Raw genomic sequence first — 16,556 nt, 5'->3', positions numbered from 1 at the left:
AGAAATTCTTAAAGATGCATTTTGTAGATGAACTGAAGTGAAGAGTCATAGTAACTAGTTATAAGTCTTCCAGCTACTTATGGGCGGAACCAAGATTCCAGCCCCCGCCTGCCTGGGCCTGCCTGCATCTATATCACTGTGACTTCCTACTGCGGTGGCTGTGTGTGTGGCTAAGCCTGATCAGATATCTTCAATATTCAGATCAAACTACAAGTTAGAAATGAACTGGAACTTTCAGCTTGAGCCAGCACACAGTAGGTGGGCATCAGGGAGGTGGAGCAGGGTTATCCATGACAAGCTTGTAGCACCCCATATTGAGTAAGGATAGCAGTAACAACTCTTACACTCCAATATTTACTCCTAGGAAAATAAATAAGACATGGAAAACAAAATAGATGCCTTTAGTTTTCCAAAGCTGTACTATTTAAGTAAATTCAGGGGAAAAGTAGAACTTTATAACATCAGTGGACTAGCTTAGCAGTTACTTACGAATTAACTGGAAAAGGTATAGTCTTTAAATTGGCAATTATGACCCCTACGAAAGAACCCGAAAAAGAGAGCCGAGTGTGTGATGCATGCCTAAACCCAGCCTTTGGGAGGCAGAGGCAAGCAGATCTCTGTGAGCCCAAGGCCAGCCTGTTCTATATCCAAAATTTCAGGCCAGCCAGGGTTACATAATGAGACCCTGCCTCAAAAAAAGATGAGGATAACCAAGAAAATGAAAATGTTTATAAAAGTGTGCAAAGTAATTTATATTTAGATACAACCACAGTATGAAAGGTTTTGATGAAACAGAGAAAGGCCAGTGGAGAATGAGCAGAAACAAGAAACAGGATTGGGGATGGGGAGGGGGGGGGGTGAAAGGAAGAAAAACGTGATCATACAGACCTTTTGTTTTAGAGGAATCACCTGCCCAGACAGGTGAAGAAATTTGTAGCAGTGAGATCAAAATCATGAAATGGTTTTGGGGCCCAGAGTTATTCCCATGTGTTTACACACACACACACACACACACACACACACACACACACACACACACACACACACAGGTGTTCCCATGTGTTTATATACACACTCCTGGTCTTATTCCCATGTTTACACACATACTCCTGGTCTTATTCCCATGTTTACACACACACACACACACACACACTCCTGGTGCTGTTCCCATGTTTTACACACACACACACTCAGGGGTGTTCCCATGTGTTTACATATACACTCCCAGTGTTATTCCCATGTTACACACACACTCCTGGTATTATTTCCATGTTTACACACACACACACACACTCTCTCTCTCTCTCTCTCTCTCTCTCTCTCTCTCTCTCTCTCTCTCTCTCTCTCTCTCAGAGGTGTTCCCATGTGTTTACACACACACTCCCAGTGTTATTCCTGTGTTTACACACATACTCCTGTCCCTGTTAAGGTAATGGATGAAGAGAAGGCCACTCATGGGGGACGAATCTCTCAGGAGACCATCACACTGAGGCCCTCAAGGGGAACTCCAGACTGTAACGCTGACAGAACCGGAGGGGACTTAGAGTGCTGGTGCTCTGAGACCTCTCAGGCTCAGACTTACCTTGGCCAACTTGACTCTGTGAGGAGCTGCCCTGTGGAGGAGGGGGCAGAGGGCAGAAGCACAGGGATTAGGATCGACCATGACAAATTCAATACAAACCTCTCACAATGCCCCCCCTTTTCTGTTCTCTTTTAGATTTTTGTTTTGTTTTTGTGCATCCTGTTATTGTTATTGTTGTCTGAGAAAGGCTACACTCTGGAGCCCTGGCTGGCCTCAAGCGCACAGAGATCTGTCTGCCTCAGCCTCCCAAGTGCTGGGAATAAAGGTGGGTATTGCCACGCCTGGCCTAACACAGGTCTTTGTTTGTTTGTTTTGTTTTTCGAGACAGGGTTTCTCTGTGTAGCCTTGGTTGTCCTGGAACTAGCTCTGTAGACCAGGTTAGCCTCAAACTCACAGAGATCCACCGGCCTGCCACTGTCTCCCAAGTGCTGGGATTAAAGGTGTGCACCACCACCACCACCACCACCACCACCACCACCACCACCACCCCACAAAGAACTATTTCTTAGTGGCAAGGCCAGCTTGCCTGTGTCAGGGCCGATGACCAAAAGACCCCACCTCCACCTTTCCTTGATGTGCTGGTCTCTCCAGGGCTTCCCAACACAAGCATTTGATGATGCACTGATAACCCATCTCTGGGTTCTGTGAAGCAGAACTTACCTCTAGGTGTTCTCTGTAAGCTAAAGGAAAGAGTCTAAAGAGCAACTTCAGAACTGGGGGTAGGGGTGAGGGTGAGACTAGGTCACCTGCACTCAATTACAATTTGTCTGAACCCCACTAACTCTGCCACAAAGCTCAAGAAGAAATGAAGGAGAAAGACTTGCCTTTGCAAGGACAAAACACCCCCCAAATGACAGCATCCACACTCACCTCAACAAAGGAAATCAACGAATTAGCCAAAAGGCAGAAAATCCCTTTAAAAAAAATTAGCCTTAGAGCCAAAGTTGTTCAATGTTAATGAGCCATGGAACCTCTGAGCAGCTAGTTCAAGCTATAATCCTAAATACACTGACTTTGGTCCTTTGACAAGTTCTCCTGTGGCTTCTTGTTGGAGGAATAGGACTCAGCACTCAGCACTGGGAGCTCAGTACTGCTTGCTGACGGTTAGCTGAGACTTCAGGGTAGAGGCTGAGGAGGGTGTGGCCCATGGACCCGGGTCAACCGAGGACAACTTCAGATTCATACACAGACACCGGCTCGGCAGTCTGGTGTACTGATCCTTTCAATAAACCTACTGTAACACTGTCCAACTTCATAAATCAGAACAATGCTAAACAAGGTCCACTGTTCAGTCTCACTGAAAAAAAAAAATCTTAGGGAATGCAATTCTAAAACGGACAGAGCGAGAAAGCTCCTGGAGAGACGGCGAGACGTGAGAAAGCCATCACCTGACAGAAAATGACAGGCAGAGAGGCACGGGCGAGCTAGCCAGCGGGCAGGTTCCTGAGCCTGTCACTGGGTTTTTGGTTTGAAGTGTCTGTGCCCCACCCCCACCCCCCAGACGTGAGGGAGATGGTGGGTTTCCGAGACACTGTCCCCTCCCCCTCCCAGCAAAGCAGTCCCCAGCTGATAATCATGTGGGCCAGGGAAGGCTTTGAGAGCACATCAAAGAACAACGGGCTTCTGGGAGGCCAGCTTTGGGACAATGCCAGACAGGGACCACAGGGACCGGGTTGAGGCATGAATACGTGAGAACGGAATCAATCGATCAGAGTCCTCCGTCTCTGTGGTCAGAGTTCCAGGTGACTTCTCTCAGGCCTCAGACTTCAGAGGAAGGGAATTAATGCTAAATAAAGGACTCTTCACTATCATTTTCTGAAAGAGACCACCGATGTGGAAATTGCTCTTTGTCTGCCCTTCAATGCACACCTAAACCTTTTCCAGTCGTCCACGGGTTTGTCAATCCATGGAGTATTTGGAGATTATTTGGAGATAATATGTAATACAATGGGAATGCTTGTCTCATAGAGAGTCGTGCACATATTCAGAGAAATGCAGAAAGAAGCTTTTACAGGCCAAATGAAGAGGACTGCCTGAAGCCCTTTGCAAACAATTATTCCTAGCTACTAGGATCAGAAGCGACCAGTCTGAGGCTGAGGGGGGAGTGGCTGGGCAGATATTCCCGCACAAGAATCTGAGGTCCCAGTGGCCTTTGTGCAAGACTGTGGTTCTGTCCAGCCTGCTATGGACAGTTCTTCCTGTCACACACACATGAGAACCCCTTCCTCCAGGCTGCTAGCTCTAGTCTTTTCTTGGTTTAAAAACAACTGATTCCATTTGGATTCAATCTATTGTCTTGGATAATCTTGAGGATTAAAGAAACCAGTGGCTTAATTGAAATCGATACAGACCTTTTGGAAGAATTACTATTCCCTCCCTGTCAGAAACAGACTCACATCATTCTACATGCCATGCAGACTGCTTGTTTAAAGAGAAGCCGTTTGCCAGAACACCATTGCATTTCAAAAACAAATAGAAACAGGCGAAGGCATGTCTGTGATTGAAAACTGCTTTCAGTCTCCCGTGGCTTAGAAATGCTCTTAATCTCTCAAAAATAGATAGATAGATGATAGATGATAGATAGATAGATAGATAGATAGATAGATAGATAGATAGATAGATGACAGGTTGATAGATGATAGGTAGGTAGGTAGATAGATAAATAGATAGACAGACAGACAGACACTCCAAGCAGAGATGCTGACCTGTGTTGTGCACTGCCATGAAGATAAACAATAATTGGGTTCCCATCATGCAGGGCAGCTTCATACCAGCAACGACCCTTCCCCTTGGCGTCTTCTCCCCGGCAGCTGGGGACCGTGTGCCTGAAGAGCAAGGACAGCTTTTATAAAACTACAGAGGCAGAAACTCGCTTCCCTCCCATAGCCTTATTCCAGAGATCATATACCAAAGCAACGGCTAAGTGTGTGCATACTTTAACTGAGTAATACACGCATCAGCTAATAATACTAAAACCTAAAAGCACAAAATACATGAGGAAAATTGCGATTGCTACGGCACCACTCCACACAGGGGTCACTGTTTACTGCTTTAATTCCTGCAACTTTTGTTTCTATTAAGAAATTTGCAAGATTGCAGTTCTTATGTGCAAGCCACTGAAATAGCAACAACAACAAAAACCAGGTTGAAACAAGCAAATGATAATAGATATTTACCCAGAATTTAAACATGAACCCAAGTTATTTTTCTTTTATCTCTCAGTAACCAATATATTATTAAGACACTCATATAGTTCAATAGTTGCTTAAGTTTTGATGCTCAGATTTCAGTATATGAACACATGGGGACTTTGAAATAACAATTAAAGATGTTCCACAATGTCATGTGGGTGGAGGTGGTGGCTAATCTTGGTTGTTAACTTGACACACCTGGGAAGAATGAACCCCAGCTAAGGAATACCTTCCATCAGATTGGCCTGTGGGCTTGTATGTGGGATGTTTTCTCAATTGTGAGTTGATGAAAGAAGGCTCAATAAAAAAGATGGCTGATGATGTGGAAACCTAGTGCAGTGGAAACTCCCTGGAATCTATGAGAGTGACCTAGTGAGATCTCGTAGTGATGGGGGATACAGAGCCTGAACTGGCCATCTTCTGTAACTAGGTAAGCAGTGGGACTGGGACGCCAATCCAACAACAAAATCTCTGTCCTGCTTGCAGGATGTGCTGGGGTAATAGTGCCACAGAACCTGTGGGAGTGGCCAACCAATAACCGGTCCAACTTGAGTCCCATGCCATGAGAGGGAGCCCATGCCTCATGCCACCCAGATGGTCAGGAACCAGAGGCTAGACAGCCCAAAGACCCAGGAACATGACTGGGAAAAAATGCAATAAAATGATTACTAAAATTCAAACATCATCCAGCAACTGATGGGAGCAGACGTAGAGACCCACAGCCAAATACTAGGTGGAGCCAGGGGAACCCCGCAAAAGAGGAGAAGGAAGAAGGATTCTAGGAGCCAGAGGGGTCAAGGACACCCTAAGAGCACAGCCCACAGAATCAACTAATCAGGACTCACAGAGACTGAAGCAGCAATCACAGAGCCTGTATGGATCTGAGCTAGGTCCTCTGCATATATGTTATGGTTGTACAGCTTGGTGTTCTTGTGGGACTCCTCACAGTGGGAGTGGGGGTGTCTCTGACTCGTTTACCTGCTCCTGGCACCCTTTTCCTCCCACTGGATTGCCTCATTCAGCCTTGATATGAGGGTTTGTGTCTAGTCTTATTGTAACTTGTTATGCTGTGTTCAGTTGATATCCCTGGGAGGCCTGCTCTTTTTTTTTTTTTTTTTTTTTGAGGAGAAGTGGATCTGGGGGAGAGGGGAGATGTGTGGGGGGGGGAGGGGTGCTGGGAAGAATGGAGGGAGGGGAAACTGCAGTTGGGATGTAATGTATGAGAGACAAAAGAAAGAGAGAGAGGGAAGGAAGGAGAGAGAGAGAGAGAGAAAGGGGCTTAAATGTAAACCCAGGAGCAAGCCAGTAAGCAGCCATCCTCCATGTCTTCTGCTTCAGTTCCTGCCTTAGGTTCCTACCCAGAGTTCCTGCCCTCATCCCTCATCCATGGACTGTGCTTTGTAAGATAGCACAAACCCTTTCCCTGTCAAGTTGCTTTTGGTCATGGTGTTTATCACAACATAAAGCAAACTGAAATAGCTCTACCCACCGTTAAGTGATGCTTACTTCAGAGCACAAGTCAGGTGGTTTAAGGTAAGTCTGTAACATACCCCAAGAACCTTCCTAGATTATACATGCAAGTTTCTCCTACACAGACAGATCTCTTTAATTTCTAAGCGACCCAGCTCTGAAGCCACTACTCAAAGGAAGCCATGCAGTCTAACTAATGAAACCAAGTGGCCTTGAGATTGTAAACACCATTCTTCAAGTTCTTCTGTCTTGTTCGGCTAACAAGAAACCCCTGAAAGTGCGGCATTGTATCATTTCACACGGACATGCAGAACTGGCCAAGAGGCCATGAATCTTCAGTCCTGTCAATCACCAAGGAACAGAAGCCCACCATCCACAGGACCTCCGGAAACACTGATGCCTCTGTCCTCTGGGTAATCTGCTCATGAATATAGCCGTCTCATCATGTGCATGTGGTCAATCAAATGATTGGCTAGACTGTCCTTGAGGGTAAGGAAAAAGTTATATGCACTCTTCCCAGAACATCTTCCTGTTGGAACTTCAGACTCATGGAGATGAACTATAAAACAGAGCATTAGTAATGGCAGCCGAGAGCAAGCAATAGACCCAACAAGAGGGTTCCTAAGATTATAACAGAAATAAAATACAAGGCACATGACCTTCTTTGACCTTGATTGGGTGTTTTCTGTGTGCTAGAGTTAGGCTGTGGATGAACCCACCACCAGAGGCTGTCCACCCACGGAAGCTATAGTCTCATTAGGAAGGCAAAAGTAGGCCAGTAATCATAATGTTTATTCCATGACGATAGGAAGAACTGCCCTAAGCGTTGAACACAGATGGCCATAAGTGAGCTTACTGGAAGAGGAAGAGGAGGGGATAGGAAGGTTTCCTGAAAATGACCAAAGTGAGACCCTTAGATGAGCAACAGTGGGATGGGACATGGAGCGCTGGCATAAGGAGGGAGCAGAGCAAGTCCTGGTTGTGGTGTTTGTCAGGAAGTCAGTGTGTCTGCCCATGATGGCAAGGATGGATGGCAGAAGGCAGACGTAGGTGGGACCAGAAGCCAAGAGTGCCATTTTGTACGACTTCAGACTCTAAAGCAAACAGTCTGTAAAGTGGAGCAAGGGGGTTGCCACAATGAAAGGAAAGGTGTACAGAACAGCTTCTAGAAGCTTCCACAGACAGACAGGTTCTGCACAGGCAGGCAGCACAACCTCACTTCCTCTATGCTCTTCTTGCAGAAAGCTTTGCTCCATCTCCCCCGACATCCCTGTGTGTGTGTGTGTGTCTGTCTCTGTCTCCCTGTCTGTCTCTGTCTCCATCTCTCTTCTTTCTACGGTTGATGCACGTAAGAAGACCAGGCCTTCTTAGATGGTTCAGAGGCGAACACATGTGCTTACCACACAGGCACAAGAGCCCGAGTCAGGAAGGCGTCAGTCAGCTCACTCACCAGACACCGAGCAGCACCCCAGGCTCAGGCCTGACGAAGAAGTTCACTGTGTGAGCGATCGTCACCTCAGGCTTCTTCAAATCCACAAGAAGGGGAGTTTTATCTGCAAAGCAGAAATCGTATCAACCCTCAGCACCAGGCTCTGTGCCTGTCCATCCATTTTCAAAGAAGCTTCACTTTTGTGAGCGAGTCAGTTTTAAGTTACGAGCTAAGCCTTTCCAGAGTGAAAAAGCAGAAGAAACCATTTCTCTGAAAAGGTAAGTAGAATCGGGCAAAAATAAACCCACGGGGAATGCCATTATCATCAGCTGTAAGGCAAAATATAGCCAGTCCTGACATACAACAGAGGGCGGGTCACTGAGAGCTAGGACTCCAGTATAGGGGTAGAAATCAATCTCTGTCTCTGTCTCTGTCTCTGTCTCTGTCTGTCTCTGTCTCTCTTTCTTCTCCTTCTTCTTCTTCTTCTTCTTCTTCTTCTTCTTCTTCTTCTTCTTCTTCTTCTTCTTCTTCTTCTTCTTCTATAATTGATGCAGGTAAGAAGAAGGATTAGAAGGCTCAGGTGATGGCTCAGTGGATAACGTGTTCGCTCTCCACACAAGCATAAGAACAAGCGTTGGGCCCACCACGCAGGGCAGACCTGGCAGCCAGCCTGAAACCCCAGCAACAGGGGAAAAAAGCAGAGGATTCTGGGGTAAGCTACTGAGACTAGCCAGGTCTGGAAACTCCTCTTCAGCAAGAGAAAAGTGATGAGGAGGGCACCCAGTGTCAACACACACACACACAAATGCTCGCATACACATATACACACATATGCATACACACACATACTCATACACACATATGTACATATACACACACACATACACAAACATTCAGGCACACACATGTACACAAACATACACAGAGACATATGCACATACAACAGACATACACGTGCTCACATATTCATACAGACATATACATATACATACAAACACATTTTCATATACACATATACATATACATACACTCATATACACATATGTGCACAAGCACACATACATACACATACAAACATTCAGGCACACACATACCCACAAACATGCACAGAGACATAGACACACACATGAACATATATACAGACATACACAAAGACACACACACACACACACACACACACACACACACACTTTCTAGCAGTGATGGATGAATTTGTGCTAACCGTCAATATAGTAGGTTTCCAATCTTGTAAGTCTAGCCAGGGTTTTGTGACATGAGACTTTTCTTGTGTCAGGACCTTAAGAGCAGTGAGTTCTTCATCTGGGAGAATGTATATAGGAACTTCCATGGGCAGTACATACTCACAAAAATTGAAATAAATCATCATGTTCACCAGGGGAGGAAAAACGCGTTCTTTGAAAGATTTCCTGGTGAAGCTTCGGTATCCATCAGCAATGTTTCTCACAAGTGCCGAGCAGGCGCGAGGGAAAGATCTGCCAAACATTGAGAGTAAAGTTTTCAAGATCAGCCTGAGATTTGTCCTGGTTTGTTTGTCTTTCAAGATTCAAATCCAGGGGCTGGAGAGATGACTCAGCCGCTAAGAGCACTGACTGCTCTTCCAGAGGACCTGGGTTCAATCCCCAGCATCCATATGACAGCCCACAACTGTCTGTAGCTCCAAGATCTGACACCCTCACACAGACATCCATGCAGGCAGAAACACTAATAAAAGAAAAATAGATGAATGATTTTTTTTTTTAAAGAAATACCTTAAAAAAAAAAAAAGATTCAAATCCAATTCCAGAGGCTAACCCTGGCATAAAGCAAAATCCTTCACACGACTGCTTGTAGCTATATCAAGTGGCACTGTTGGGCAGCCAGGTGAGGAAGGCCATCAGATAGAGCCCCTGCCAGCCCCTGCAGAAGCCCACTGTGGCTGGAGCAGGAGAGGAAGCTGAGAACATGCATCTGGGTGAGCAGCCCATGGGAGGCCTGGACAGGATCCCGAAGTCGAACACAAACAGCTGCAGACGGCTTCATCATGCCCCGGCCCAGAGCCCCATTAGCTCAGAGTGAGCAGCCACTAAAATCGTGCGCGCTCTTCTGACTGGGTCTCAGAAAGCAACCTGTAGAAGACCCCCACCTGTGAGAGGAAAAGGACCTGTGAGGATCAGGGAGAGAAAAGGACCCCAAGGCACTCCAACCGGGCTGAAGCCAGGGCAGGGTGATGTTGGATCACACACATCTTCCTTCTTTTTTGGATATTTATTTTTATTCTATGTGTATGTGTGTTTTGCCAGCTTGCATGTATGTGTACCGTGAGTGACTCTCGGGCTCTTACATCCTTGTTTTACTCTTCTCTTCAACACCAACCCCTGAAGCTAAGTGCCATGGCAACCCAGTGATGACTGCCCGCTAAGGCCACCCGTCTCAAGCCACATTTTTCATGAAGTTCAAGATGGTGTTCCACCTTTGAGAGGTGAGAGATAAAAAGAATTAGCACCTTCATCCTGCTTCCCACTTAAGATCCCACCATCCACTGTGCCAATCCTTTTCCCTGTGCCAATTGGTCAGCACTGATTGCTCAATGTGATGTCTTTAGAAGGTTACATTGATCGCCTCTGCTAGACCAGAGCGGATGGGGAAGCAACTGCCATCATCTTGCTTTGCAAATGAGGAGTGTCGCCAGTCAAGACTCCCTCCCTCCCAAGGCCGCGAACCAATGAATGACCCACTGTCCCCAAGTCTGCCTGACCCCAGAATTTTGCCATGATCTCCATCCAACAAGCTGTCACAGACCTGCTGAGTTCTACGTGCCCCCAGCGCAAGCGAAGAGGACCCCAGGAACGAGGCCAGCCTCCACCAAAATTCTTTCCCCCGGGGAACGGTATTTCATACTCCCTTCCCCCTCTGTCTTAAGAGTCCCTTCCTCCTTAACCTCTTTCCCCTTTCCTGTCCCTGTATTTACAGGAGCCTCCGGTTACGGAAGCAGTCAAACTCTAAACAATATTCCTTCAAGTGTTGATGACTTAAAAACCAAAGCGCTCGTCCATCTCCAAAAGAGGCTTGAAGAGAGATGATGAGTCATGGATTTTGGACAGGTCTGCCAGCAGTGGAGAGCTGTGCAAGCTCCAGGCAACGGGTCGCTCTTCAAATATACCACACATGGGCGACTGCCTACCCACAGAACCAGCAAGAGAGACACGAAGAGGATTGTTTCATAACACTCTAAAATAGCCCCCACGAAGGCAGCGGGAAGGGCAGGGCGTTGTTCTGATTTTAGAGATGAAAATCACAGCCCCAAGATTCTGCTCTGAGCCACAGATCAAGGCAACTGGGGCAGACAGAGCAGGACTCTGTAGGGGTGGGCTTCTTTCCAGTGTGCGGTCTCTGCGTTCCTGCACCGTCCCCCTACACACACACACACACACACACACACACACACACACACACACACACACACTCCTTGCCCTCCAGGCTCCCCTTAAGTTATCTTTTGAAGGTAGACAGGGTAGTCTCCTGCTAAGTTACCTTTTGAAGGTCTGTCTGCTTGGGGACAGAAGGATTGAAAGAAAATATGTTTCTTTCTTTCTTCCTTTCTTTCTTTTTTAAGGAATAATTTATACGGGACCTTTTTCTCAAATAGCTCAAGGCACTTCAGTGAGAGCCACTTAGGAGAGAGAAGAGAATGACCTGATCCCCCAGCATCAATAATGCAAAGGGGCTTCTTTTAATGAAGGGGTTGTCGATTTGACTTCCCCTAGATCGGCAGAGGATCAAAAGTCACCAGTGGCTAACAGACCTGAATTGAGCAGGGGAGGCAGTTTCCGGCTGGTCCTGGCTATAGGCTGGCTACATCAAACAGACACCTTGGATCTGGGGCGTTCTTCACCTATCTCTTGATCAGCTGCAGCCGCAACCACAGGGTGCCTCAGAGGGGCCAGAGGACCTTGCTAGGCCATTCTTCCCAGTGAAAACCGGCTGAAGCCGGAGCTTATGTAGAGTGAGTCCTTCCTGGCCAGAGGGGTCCACAAACCAGCTTGGGAGCCCAGATCAGACAATATTCAGGCAAAAAACACTATTGTTATTTTAAGATGTGCTGTACCTCCATTCCACTGTTGACTGATGCAGTCAATGCAGGCTGATCAAGGAGTACCAGGTTGTGCCCTCTCCACCAGATTCCACCCCACCCTCTTTGCACTCTGCACGCACTCAGGTGTTTTATTTTTTTGTGTGTGACAAACCCTCTAGACACAGACCTTCCCTCTGTGGATTTTCCTTTCTGCCCTTCTCACTCATGAGCTTTGCCCTCAGATTGACCCTTGGTTGCTTCCCTATGATGAGCCTGTCTTCTCCACTACATGCCAGGTCCCGAGAACCACACAGCAGAATGCAGCTGCTTGGACATCCCTCTGTCCAACACATGTCCAAGCGTAGTCAGTATGTGCTGACCCATACAGTGAAGACTGGCAGAGGCACGTGGTTTAAAAGGGTGAAAGCAGTCATAGGGAGGCAATGGGAACTTGAGGGCTTCATCCTTCACTTTGTTTATGTTTTAACTGCAGTTGAAAAGTGAGTTCCCAAGAGCTCTGCAAGCGCAGAGATTGTTGACCATTCTGTTTGCTCCTGTGGATGCCGCCGAGTCCTAGGTTAGCCAGTGACAGATAGATGAGAGGGACCGTGGGAAGAATTGGTAAGATCTTCAGCCCCTCCCAGGAGTTCTCTGAGAACCATCTAGAACAGAAAGGCAGTGGCCAAACAAAGAGGAAAAGAGCCTTTAGGCTTTCTCCTGTCTCCTTTCCTGAGACTAGTTTCCATTTTAAACTGCTTGCAAGTCAAGATGTAGTCTCACGGTCCCATCCACCTTAGGTAGTAACCGTATCGGATGAGCTTTTCAAATAAATATACTAGCAGGGGATATGTCTGGGTTAGTTTTCTTGTCAACTTGGCACTAGAGTTATCTAGAAAGAGGAATCTAAGTTAAAGTGTGTCCACTAGATTGCCTGTGAAACAACTATGTGGAACATTTTCTTGATTAATGATTGATGTGGCAAGGTCCAGATCGCCAGGCACATACCATCCTTGGGCAGGTGGGTCTGGGTGATTTTAAAAAGCAGGATGAACAAGTCAGTAAGCAGTGTTCCACCCTGGCCTCTGTTTCAGTTCCGGCCTCCAGGTTCCTGCCTTGAGTTCCTGCTCTAACTTCTCTTCCTGACGGACTATAAACCCTCACCTCCCCAGCTTGCTTTTGGTCGTGGTGTTTTCTCACAGAGATAGAAAGCAAACCAGGACAGGACTAAAACTCAGCCACTGAAGAGAGTGGCTGATTAAGGGGTCTCCCTCCACCTCACATATCACACTAGGCAGAATGGGGCTAGACGTGGTCAGCGCCCTGTGGATGCTGGAGCGTCGTCACCTCAGCGTCAGCACATCCCCTCTGCTCAGATGAAGAACTGCACCATTCATTCTTTCGGGAAGCATCTCTGAGCCTTGAAAGACTCGCCTTTTACTACTTAGCGAGGCGAGCAGCCGAGGGTCCTCTCAACCCTGCTATTAGCAACATGGCGGGCTCTCTAGGACTGTGGACTGCAGCTTTGCCTACCTAAGAAATGTTCTTTCCTGTCTATTGAGGGCTAGACAATCAGCCACTCGCTTTATAGAGAACAAACTATGGGGTAGGTGATGGGGTGGGGGGCAGCTTCCCCAGAGCAGCCAAGTCAAGGGGGAGAGAGTGGATGTAACTGGAGCAACGTGATGCCACTCACGCTCCAACCTCTGCTTCGGGGTGGTGGTGGCGGTGAGTAGGAGGGCGCAGGTACAAGAGCAAAAGATCCCTGTTGGTCATCATCCCTAGGGCACTCCAAAGTGAGGTCTCCTGTGTGTGGCTGTGATCCCAGAGTAGTTTGTACAAATTAATGCTGGTGGCAATGGCTTTATCAGAGGAACAGCAGGTGGCAATTACAGTCCAGGCGTCGTCAGTCCACCAGAAGAATCTCTCTAATGGCTGTGTCTCGTTCAAGCAAGGCTTTCGAGAACACAGACTCCAGAATATATTTTGCTTCTGTTGTCTCCCGACCTGCTGCTTCTACTGCGTATATGGTGTGGGGAGTTCCCCATTACCTGTATTGTATGCGTTTATCTCATGGATGCATCTCATCTCCTGGGCACATTTACCTGGGGGCTGTCAGGAAGACACTGTATATAATTTTTGACACAGTCAGAGCCTAGTGAGTACCACTAAGAAGCTGCTTTAATCACAGCTTAGAGTTATGATTTAGGAAAACACCTGAGTCCAGACTGGCTCAAAGTCCTTTAATCTTGATGCTGAGGATTGCAGTTACAGGTTTCTTGTGCACCATGAGGTGAAACGAAGCTGCAAAGGAGCTTTAGATTAGAGCAGGGGCCTTGCCATCACAGGGACACACGGCTGAGCTGCCTGGCTAGGTTGTAAATACAAAGACAGCCCAATTATAACTAGCTGGTAAATGATTAACTCCTTATACTCATTCCTGACCTCAACTTATGAAAATAAATTCTGGCTAGTCAAGGCTACAGAAGATAACTTGACTCTGTAGCCCCAAGTGGGGCTGCAGGAGTTCCTGGGTGATTAGAACTCTTCCGGTGCCTGAAATACTTGGTTGGGATATATAAGCTGTCAAAGGACATGAGAGGGTCGGAGCGACGAGAAAGAACAACACAAGAGTCACAGCCCGTGAGTGTAATAGTTCGAGAGAAGCAAGCAACATGAGAAGAGAGCGCAACATGAGAGAGGAGAGGAAGTTACCTCAGAATGCATATGAGTTCCTCCTCTAGTCCCTAAACATTCCCCAGATAGAAAAAGGTTAGTTTCGGGACTCTGGGCATTCTCTTTGAGCCCTGGTGCAGCCTGGGGCTGGTTCCCCGTGACTGCAATAAATTAAAATGGAACAGGAAGAAGAAATGCAACAAAACTACCAATACCTCCCCATGTCAACAAAACAGAAGAGATATACATCCACCTCCTGGGGCTACTGTCCCAAACCCAGCGCTTGGCTCCCATGCAAACAAGATTAGTGATGTGATATTGATCTAAACACCTGATTGGAGATGATTGATGGTTCCGGCCATGGATTCATGGGAGACAATGTTTAAAAGCAAACAAACGAAACACCATGACAAACAGACATTTTCAGACATAAAGAATATTAAGAATTTACACAGGTAACCCCATAGTGATTTCAATACATACACCTCGGAACTCACACCTGAGGAGTCAGGTATTCATCCCGGCCTGATCTTTCTCCACCTACACAGGCCCTTGACCTTAAAAGATACCACCCCAGATTGCAGCACACCGTATGTTATGGCTGCCTCTATTATTAGTAATATTCAAATCCATCCGGTAGAGTTGCAAATTGAGCAAGGAAGAGAAACCATCTCTTGGGAGTCTCGCTTCCAAAGTCATTTCTGAAAAGTCAAACCTGCCTACCTCTCTGGCCTGGGTAGTATTTGAAGGCTGGGATAAAGCTATCTCCGAGAACTCCGGAGTAAGCAATGATGTGGAAGCCAGGAAGCCATTGTCCGTGTCTCCCCGAAAGCCCCCCTCCCTCCCCCCAGATCCCAGCCCTAAAGCTTCAGTGCTCTCTAGACCGCGGAGAACCAATGGACCGGTTCAGCCCTATGGCCCCAGCAACTGCCTTACCCCTGTCTGGAACAGCCGGGCTGTGGAGGTGACGGACTCACCAAACACACTCACCTCAGGTTCCTCAGGACCATTTCCCACCAGGAGGCCGCGCAGGCACAGGCAGGGGGCCCAGGCTCCGAGGCTGCCTCACAGTCCCTAGCATCCATCTCCAGGTGCTGCCACTGCTGAAGGAGCAGTCACTGGCCACTGTGGCCCAAGCTCATCCTCTCCTCCCCTGCCGCCCCGATTCCCGCCCTCTTCCACCTCCCAGAGGGAAACTTGGCCACCCGCCCAAGGTCACACTCATCTCAGAGGCTGGGGCTTCCTCCCTGGTTGATCTCATGCCCAGGCACACAGGTGAAGAATAGAAAGAGAACATATAACACATAGATGCACAGATTAACTAAGTACCATTTTGTTTTATGTTTACTTTCCATTGGTTTTCGTTATGTATCCCCACGGGTTTTGGCAGGTACATGACTTTGCTGGACCCACGGAACAAAGCAGAACTTTGTTTTTAAAATCATGACAGTAAGTTTGCGAGGCACAGCTTTGTAAGATCTGCCTGTTCCTTTGGCTCCCTTTGATTAAGATTCAGTTGAGAGACTGGAGAGATGGCTTGGTGGCTAAGAGCACTGGCTGCTTTTCCAGACAACAGCCCACACTTGAGCTCACAAGAGTCTACAGCTCCAGTTCCAGGGGATCTCATGGCCTCTGTGAGCACCGGGCACAAAAGTGGTGCTTAGACCCATATACAGTCAAGACACCCATACATAAAATAACACACAATTTTTTTAAAAGGGTCACCTGCCCCTGGGGATTATGAGCTACACAATTACTCCATGTGTCCAAAATGAAAATCTTTCTGGCGTTTTGTTTACTTATCAGTGTATAGCCAAACCCATCCTTGTGCCAAGAAGCAGACACCTTGAGATGGCTGGCACCTGGTACAGGTTACATTCAGTGGTTTGCTCTTAAGAGCGGGAGCCACAGGCCGGCCAGAGAGTGGGGATGAGGAGGAGAAAGATGCAGTGTGATAGCAGCATCCAGGCTTCCTCCTGGAGCAAGGCGCCTCATTCCCAGAAGCCAAATGTGATTCTCTATGGTGTGGGTTCTGAAAGGCTCTGTATTGACTCAGAACCCCCAAGACCAAGATTTATTTGGCACAAAGATTTATTTGCCCCAGAGGGACAGAGGGCAGGAATTAAGAGACAAAGACAG

At 47.3% G+C, this 16,556-nt stretch overlaps 1 protein-coding gene across 1 annotated transcript in view; it reads right to left on the bottom strand.

Moving 5' to 3' along the window:
• Positions 1 to 15,526, bottom strand: part of Abhd12b (abhydrolase domain containing 12B) — a 28,431-nt gene extending 12,905 nt beyond the window's left edge. The window contains exons 1-5 of the mRNA XM_028859225.2: positions 15,408 to 15,526; positions 9,038 to 9,165; positions 7,694 to 7,796; positions 4,288 to 4,407; positions 1,583 to 1,613 (exon numbers count right to left, since the gene is read on the bottom strand). Coding sequence (XP_028715058.1) covers positions 1,583 to 1,613; positions 4,288 to 4,407; positions 7,694 to 7,796; positions 9,038 to 9,165; positions 15,408 to 15,502 — 477 coding nt within the window. The 5' untranslated portion in view covers positions 15,503 to 15,526. The remainder of the gene's footprint in view (positions 1 to 1,582; positions 1,614 to 4,287; positions 4,408 to 7,693; positions 7,797 to 9,037; positions 9,166 to 15,407) is intronic.
• Between the last annotated feature and the right edge of the window lie 1,030 nt (positions 15,527 to 16,556).

The sequence above is a fragment of the Peromyscus leucopus genome, chromosome 14, assembly GCF_004664715.2.
Source record: "Peromyscus leucopus breed LL Stock chromosome 14, UCI_PerLeu_2.1, whole genome shotgun sequence".
In the NCBI taxonomy this organism is placed as follows: domain Eukaryota; kingdom Metazoa; phylum Chordata; class Mammalia; order Rodentia; family Cricetidae; genus Peromyscus; species Peromyscus leucopus.
The sequence above is the reverse complement of the archived record's forward strand: the minus strand, read 5'-3'. Positions and strand labels throughout refer to the sequence as shown.